The sequence below is a fragment of the Pteropus vampyrus genome, unplaced genomic scaffold (assembly GCF_000151845.1).
Source record: "Pteropus vampyrus isolate Shadow unplaced genomic scaffold, Pvam_2.0 Scaffold232, whole genome shotgun sequence".
Classification (NCBI taxonomy): domain Eukaryota; kingdom Metazoa; phylum Chordata; class Mammalia; order Chiroptera; family Pteropodidae; genus Pteropus; species Pteropus vampyrus.
This window is the reverse complement of record NW_011889013.1, coordinates 499,833-508,255: the sequence shown is the minus strand read 5'-3', so window position 1 is coordinate 508,255 and position 8,423 is coordinate 499,833. Positions and strand designations below refer to the sequence as shown.

Genomic DNA, 8,423 nt, shown 5'->3' with positions numbered 1-8,423 from the left:
CCTGCCAAACTGGGAACTTGTTTAATATTTGTGAGCGCATACACACGAGTGTGCATGCATGTGTGATGTTCTCTTCTCAACAAGCCACACTCACCAGGAAGCACTGTGGGCAGGCGTGTCATCCCCTCTTGCAGATGACGACACGAAGCATAGAACTAGGTAATGGCCGAGCTCGCACCCAAGCCTTACTGGTAACTACTGGTTACATAGCTGTCGGTATCTGACTCTCTTTTATGGAACTTAACGATGCTACCTCATTTCATTTTCTCAACGGCCCTATGAGGTGAATATTATGATTCTCTATTTTGCAGATGAGGAAACAGGGCACCAAGAGATAAAGTAGCTTGTCAAAAGTCACGGAACTAGAACATGGGAGAGCTGAGATATTTTGAAAAATATGAATTAAAATTAAAAAAAATGAAAAATGATATTCTTGACATGCTCGAAGAGAGTAATCATTCAAATGTTCCCTCTCTTCTTCTGCACGGATCCGATTTTGGGTTATGAATAAAATAAAAGGATTGATGGGACCCCTCAAGGAAAATGACAGTGCCATTTATCCAGAATTCCGTTCGGCAAACGACGTTAGAACACACGCTTTCTTTACTGCGGAAATGAGAGGTGAGCGACGAGGGGCACCGTGACGGGGTGGCCCCCAGGCCTTGTCACACGGGCACACGCTGACCTGGACTTGGAGGGAGGGAAGGATAAGGGTACAGGGAAGGGGGGATGGGAACCAGTATTTCTTAAGGCAATACCACGAAGCAGCTGGCATTCGCTGACTGTTCACTGCGTGCTGGCTGCTCTTGTAGGCAATTCACGCATGTCGACTCCTGTGGTTTTCACGGCAACCTTACGAGGCACGAAATCTCCATTTGTAGATGAGAACACCGAGGCTCAGGACGATTCAGGACCTTGCATATATATGGTCACCAAGCCAGCGAGTGCTACATTGGGCATTGAATGTCCGTATCCTTCTCTCAATGGCAGATACTCACGTTATGTTATCACCCTATGAGAAACCAAATGCCGTTTGAAAGTAAATTTTCTATACTTGTTCATTGGCGAGGGAAAGGAAAGACCGACCTGTCTTTCGACTTTCACGAACTTCCCCATCATGCTTTGGTCTTCGGTTTCCGATGTGGATGCTCTGGCTACGAATGGTTCATTCCTAGAAAAGAACCAACAGTTCATTAAGAGCGTGTCACCTAATTTTGCTTCGCAAGGTCGCTTTGGCTCGACGGGCCACGGTCCCTGGAGCCATCACTCACACTCATGCTTGTGCAGTCTGGAAGAGGCCAATTCTGAAGCTACGTTTGGGTGTGAAAAGGCCAAAATTTCCCTGATACAAAATTTCCCTGATGGCGTGTCTCGTACTGACCTTCAGGGCAGGAAAACGTGAAGCCAAATATTAAGCTGCTTTGGGAGGCTCTGTGTGGACCTCGATAAAGCCCCTGACTGTGCCTAGAGGGTTTGATTCCTTTAAATGACATCGCTTGGGCTTCAGTCTCAGACTCCTGGTTGAGAGCTTCTGCTCTGAGGGTGTGTGGTGGGGCGTGTGGAAGGAGTCGTCTGATCTCTGAAATTCTATGCAGTGGGTATCAACAGTTTGTCGTTCCATTTTGCTCATAGTGGAAAACAGATGCCGAGTCCAGAAAATGCTGTGGAAGGTCCGCCGGCGAGACTGGGACTGACAAGTGTGCTGCGTTTGCTCTTTGGCTATGCATCGTCATGTCTGCCCGAACTCCAGTTAGTTCCAATATTGTTATGTTCTATGTAGAAGAACCTTCCAGGGGAGTCTAGCCAGTGCTCAAAACCACTAATGTCAGCCACTTTCTAGGTAGTTAATTTTCTCTCACGGGCCATCGGCTCCTGCTTAGCCCTGGTCCGTCTTTGGATGAGCAGCCTTGAATTAAAGCAATGTCAAAAACTGCTAAATCCAGCCCACTAGCTTCTTCCTTATCCCACACGAGGTTTAAAAACAATTAAGCCATCTCAAAAATGGGAATTTCACATAAAATCTGGATATTCAGCTTTTAAAAAAAAATTAGACTATCTGGAAACAGAAGATCTTCATTCCTAAAATTAGCAATAGCAGAACAGAGTGACAATTACCACCTTGGGTGGGGCACATGCCACCCAGGTCCCCAGGGTCCACCACGCCCTATCTTTATCTCCTGGGCTGACGCTGAAGATCAGACACCTATGTCATCTCGCTCAGGCTCTCGTTTTCTCTGTAATAAGGAGCCTCGTTATTAGACGGTACATAATATTCTTATGCCTGACTCCCTTTACTCGTTTGTGTTATCTGCCTTGACAACATTTGGGAATAAAGAAATGTAAATTCAGGTAGTGGACTTTCTTTGTTCATTGGGACCTTCAGAAGAAAAATTTTCAAAGTTTTTTTTTTTTTTTTTGAAGTGGGGAGCATTACGCTCTGCTGTTATAATGTTTGGGGGCCCCGACATCTGATTTCCTTCTCCAGGTTTGTCTGGAAGAGGACTCAATCAGTCATGGTGACTATGTGGGAAAAGCCAAAACAGCCGGCCAGGAATGCCTTGGGCTCTGCCGACACAAAGTATTCTTCGGTTCCAGTAAAACTCACAAAACTTCTCTGGTTTTGTAAAAAGGAAACCATTATTTCCATTTGCAATAAGCATAAAAAAATGTGTCAGCCACACGGTCTGCGTAGAGGGGCGGTCAGTCTTTTGCACAGAACCCATTCAAATGGCCACAAACCAGAATAGGCTTCAGACTCTTTCCGTCTATTTTATTTGGGGGACTGGAAACCTCACCCGACCATAAAGGGTCCACAGGGAGACGTGGGGGCAGGGACACTCCACGGGCCGTGGCCCCACACAGCCTGTCAGTCAATGTCCGCCAGCCCCACCTGGGAGATTGCTGAGATGGGTAGGTGAATGTGGCTGCCCCTTTCTGAGACTTCTTATGTTTTGGGGTGGATGGCGGTCCAGGGGTGAAAATCATATCTATTCTGGAAGAGAACACACAAAGAGGGAGATGAGATTACAAAGAGCTTTACACGTACACGGAGGGAAGCAGCTCGTTTTGCACCCCGTTCTTCAAGAGTGGGTTTGGAATGCATGAGAGACGGGAACAGAGCCAGACGGACGCGGAGCAAGAAAAAAAGAAACCGTATCATCCCCGTAAATTACTATCTTTTTCCTTTGGTCTGGGGGTACCAAGGGGCATTTCTCAGGGGAGAAAGAGGCAGCCGAGCCACGGAGATGGGGTGAAGGTCGCGCCTCCGTACTTCTTATAGGAAACGTCTCGTGTGCTGCCAACCTATCCACTCTCCCAGCTCTTTTATTCCTCCCAGAAACATCTAGTTAGGCGGTTAAAGCCTCAAGTTAAAGCCTGCTAAGCCCTAGGCTGAGTTCTTAGCTGTGCCGATCTCTGCCGCTTTGCAGGCTTCTCTGGCCATCAGAGGCTTGGTTAAACCTGACGCTAGCTCCCACACTGCTTCCTCCACTGCGCAAGGCCTAGCTACCCCTCCCTGCGGCTCCGAGCACAACAGGGACAAATGCTGCCACCGAGCTGCAGGGCGGGGGCGGGGCATGGGAGCAGCCTCGAAGGCTTAGCGTGGCCTGGGACCACTCAGACCATGCTCCCAGAAGTAGCCACGGATCACCCGGTCTCCGCAAACCTGGCTGCTCCTCCCTTGACACCACCATGTACGTACGAGCCGGCCACTGCTTCCTCTCTGGCCTACTCTAACACCCCTGTAGTTGATGACATGCTATTAGCCATCCAGGCAGTCAGCCTGCAGCCGTGACTCGTGGAAACACACTTGCCAGGTACGTACAAAAACGATGACAGTTTAAAGGTTCGCTCTACGTTAAGATGGGCCGATATTTTGGAGTCGCGTGTGTCCCAGACATCACGTTCCCTCGGTCTCTCAGAGCCACATTTGCATAAATAACAGCACGCTAGGCTCAGAACTCGTTCGCACATCCATTCGCTAAGCAGGCATCGGGCATCGGCGGTGTGCCTGCCACTATGCAAAGCGGCCGCAGTTAATATTCCAGTTACTGATAAAGCAAGGTCACAAACAAGCATTCCTACAACCCAACAGCGTCGTGAACTTCCGGCTCGTTGAATGTGGTGGTCCTAGTAACTCTGCAGGACACCCCAGGGGGGAAATAGTATTCAGCTGAGGAGACAGAGGTCTAGCGAGGACCCGACTCATGTCCATTTGAAATTTCACACAGGTCAGAGAATGAGCTTCAAATGGGACTTTGGTTATCTGATGTCAGTTCTATGACCCCTGACAGCACATTTTTCTTTATTTTTTAATGGTTTTTCTTTAAAAAATATTCCAATTCATTAAAAATTCAATACATTTAGGAAGTAAAAAAAAAAAAATCATACATGGACTCGTCATCTCGGTAGACCCACTATCATTTTTTGGGGGCAGTCTTATTCCTTTTCTCTGGGCCCCCCCATATGGGAGAGTGTGTGTGTGTTGTGTGTAATTCCAAGGAAACGTACGTGCGTATGTTTTTGTGAACATATTGCACATATATATTAGTTAATATCATCACGAGATCTGGGCAGAGTATCCGTATATATGAATATGATCACATATACACGTGTACATGCATACCTCTGCATGTATTATTAATAATCTTTTTGCGTCACAGATTGTATAATTTTGTATCTCATGAGATACCTTTTCTAAATGCCATTCGATAGCTACGTAACGTTTTAATGAGCGCAGGCACCGTTCTCTTCCTGCTCGCTGTTGTATCACTCAGGAGGTGAGAGAGAACAGGAGTTCTGTAAGTTGTCTGACTTGGTTCGACTGCCCACCCACTCGCTGGGTAATTCCGGGGTGAGCGCTTTGCCTTCGAGCTTTGGTTTTCTCGTTGGTAAAATGGCAGCTGTCACACGCTATCTTACGGGGTTATAAGGGATTAGACACATATGGGTCGAGCTCCCAGGTGGTCGACAAAAATGGTGGCAATTATTAGTTGGGCATTGACGCCGTTTCCATATTTTTGCTATTACACATAACAATTGGTGAACATTTTTGTAATGTGGTGAAAAATTTATATTTAGAATTAGCCAGCTGGACCCAGCTTAGATGATTACAATTTCGCTGGCAACAGCCAAAGCATCATAGTCAGGGGCCAGTGGGACATATGCCTTCTCGCCATGAGGCCTGATCGGCGTGTTGACCTTGGCCGTGTCAATGTCACAGACCTTCCTCCCAGCCTGTTTGATCTGGAGCTGGTTGGCCTTGACATCTATAATGTCTGACGAACATATCTGTTCTTAAAAATCTCTCCTCTGCACTGTGGATCGTTTCTGAACGCTTTTCGCCCTCGGCTGTAAGGTTCACCTGGCTTTGATTCTTTAGTGATCAGAGGGGCAGCGTTCCCCCAGGTGCGATGGCCTTACCTTGTCTGCAGATGCTTTACCCTGGAGAGCATGTCCAGGTGCCCTGCAGAATACTGCTCAACCACATCCTTCACGTCGTAAGGCCTCAAAGTCTCCTTGAACTTTTTTTTATAGAGACGGAACTGTAGAATTCTGTTAGGTAGAGACATTTGCAGATTATAGTCTCATCTGATACAGACCAAAAAAAAAAAAAAAAAATCCTATAATCAATCACCTTGTTAAAAATGCTAACTAAAAAAGAACTAGATGGATGAAGATAGAGGAAAAGCTATTTTGAGAAAAAACCTATAAAGGAAGAAAAATCCAAGTCGATACATCCACTTTCCCAGTTTCTTTTCAGACAGGTGGTGGCCAAAGACACACAAAAGCATGACAGTTGCAAATACGTCAGAAGCCTGTGGGAGCATTTTTATAACAGGAGAGAGAGTCACCCATGATGACTTGCTAATGTAGGAACTGTTTTTCTTTAGGTAGCTCCCCTGACACACTCTTTGGCCCTGACTCAGGGGCTCTTTGAGAGGCCACCCACCCACCTCCCCAAAGCCAAGAGCACTTTACAAACCTATGTCCTGTGGCATTGAGCTGGGGGGCCCGGGGAGGCCCACGGGTTGCGGGGAGGCCTTACCTGACAGCTCGGATGGCAGCCTTCAGGGTGGGGATCATGTCTTCGATGAGGAAGTCATTCCCGTAGCCCCTGTCTTCCGCCATGGGCTCCCCAGTCCCGGCATCTGGGAGGGAGACACACACATCAACGGCAGCCACAGCACGTGCAGAGGCTCAGGGACCTCGTTCAGTCACAGCCGTCCGAGCTCAACTTCCAGAAACTTCATTCCACTTCCGCAAGCCCCTAAGTGCTCCTCAGCTGTGAAGTCATTCAGCCTTTCTTAGCGCCCTCCTTCTGTTACCCAGATGTCTGCATCAGAGGTGCCCGCGCTGCATGGCTGTTGGTTGGGGGAGGCGGCTACGAGGGAAGTGACGTGAGTTCCAGGTTCCAGAGTGGCCCCTTGGGGGCAGCCCATGCGGGTGTCAGTCAGACAGACCTGAGTTCAGATTCTTGCTCTGTCAGCCATTATCCTTGTGACATTGAGGAGGGGTCATTTGCTGAGCCCTGCTCATCCCCAGATCTCTGTGCACTTGACCCCTCGTCATCCTTCAAGTTGACCTCTATATAATGCACGCATCAGGGCCACCCTTACGACCTATGGGGATGTGTCCTAAGGGTGTCACAACTGTGGTGATTACGGCCTGGGAGCCATACCTTGGGAGCCCCCTGCCCTCTTAGCCGTGGGGAGCTGTCACAGATGTCTGCAGAGCAGGGTACGTGATGAACAAGACAAACCAGAGGAGGAGGGCAGGGAACGGGCTGCTTTGCAGACTGGAAAGTTCTTCAGTGGGGGAGGGAGGGAGGGAGGGAAAAGCAGAAGGCTTGGGGGAGTGGAGTGGGGGGCTCAGGGCCGGGGAAGGAAGGCCTTACCTTCAGAGCTCTGCCAGAAAGCGTAGGCTTTCATGCGGAAGGCGGTGCGGAAGCGTTCTTTACTGTTTAAGCCAACAGGCTTTGGTTCTTTAGAGGGACTTTCTTCTATGGCATCTACATTCAGAGGGGTAAATAGCTTTCCTTTAGTATTGCTACCACGAGGATTAGAAAGGCGAACCCGATCCAAGAGACCCAGCTTTTGGCTACAAAATAAGCAAAAGTGAACAATTTTCCTTCTTGAGTGCAGGCTTTCATAACTCCCCGTCCCTCTCCATCAAGACTCACGCATTCTCCTCCACGCGTGAAGGGGACCAGCGCACCCTCAACGCTAAATCTGATGTAGCAGCTCGGGTTGGGCGGGGCCTGGTGCCCATCCTAGCTCGACAGTTTGCTAGCTAGGACACCTCAGGGACATTTCTTAACTTGTCTGGACTTCGGTTTCCTTCTATGCTCCAGCGGAGCGTTTACATGAGCCAGGCAGTTCATGCCTGGCTCGCAGTGGGCTGCAGCGAAGCTTCGTTCAGTAACTTCCTTTGTACCACTCCGTGGTGCCCAGAGAGCAACTTACACAGGAAAAGCCTGATCGAGAATTAAATGACAGAAATCACATAAAGCAGGTACCCTAACTTGGTCTCCACGGACACCCCCACCAATAGAATTTAGGGGGCGTCCATGAGCTCGGATGGGAAAAACATTGTTCTTTTAATTTCCTAACCTCTCACTGAAATGTAGCATGTCTTTCTATTATGGATGCAAGTGATAAGTCCCAGGAATGCCCCGAATGCCCCCGGCACAGCCTGTCGCTTCCCGCAACAGAAGTCACAGACGTGTCATATCCTGTTATCTCCAGGTATTGCTATGCTTCAAAATGATGGTCGTGTGCAACCTGCCTCTGGATCTTGTCATTAGGTTCGTCACAGAGAATCACATACATGACCGCGTCTCAGCTGTTTAAATATTTTGATGATTATGTTTCAATATAGTGTTGGCCCTTAAACAACATGGGTTTCAGCTGCGTGGGCCCACTTACACATGGCTTTTTTTCAATGAATATACAGTTGGCCCTCTGTTTCTCTGGGGTTTCCTGCCTCGAATTTAACCAGTCACAGAGGAAAACAGTATTTTGGCTCCACGGCAGAGAGCCCGCGGATATGAGGGGCCGACTGTACGCACTGAGCTTTGCCATTTTTATGTAAGAGACTTGAGCGTCCACGGTAACCGAGGGGGTCCTGGAACTAATGATCCTTTGTGGATACTGAGGGGCCACTGTCGTTAAATTTGGGGGAGTAAAAAGTTATATGCGGATTTTCAAGTGCTCAGGGGTCACTGCCCCAACCCCCACGTCGTTCAAGGGTCCACTGTAACCAGTTTCTTTTGTAACCGTGTGCATTTTATTTATGGATTCAAAATTGTTATTCTGAAAAAGGGTCCCTGGACGCCATCAGACCTCCAAAAGTGTTCTTGGCACAAAAACACAGTTAAGTCCAACATGAAGTTACCCTAGTGCAAAGTCCAGCTCCACCCCTCA

The 8,423-nt window shown here is 48.4% G+C and overlaps 1 protein-coding gene across 1 annotated transcript in view; it reads right to left on the bottom strand.

Moving 5' to 3' along the window:
- The window catches only part of KCNQ3 (potassium voltage-gated channel subfamily Q member 3), a 39,712-nt gene that overhangs the window by 1,300 nt on the left and 29,989 nt on the right, over window positions 1-8,423 (bottom strand). The window contains exons 11-14 of the mRNA XM_011373829.1: window positions 6,047-6,149; window positions 5,422-5,553; window positions 2,891-2,992; window positions 1,087-1,171 (exon numbers count right to left, since the gene is read on the bottom strand). Coding sequence (XP_011372131.1) covers window positions 1,087-1,171; window positions 2,891-2,992; window positions 5,422-5,553; window positions 6,047-6,149 — 422 coding nt within the window. The remainder of the gene's footprint in view (window positions 1-1,086; window positions 1,172-2,890; window positions 2,993-5,421; window positions 5,554-6,046; window positions 6,150-8,423) is intronic.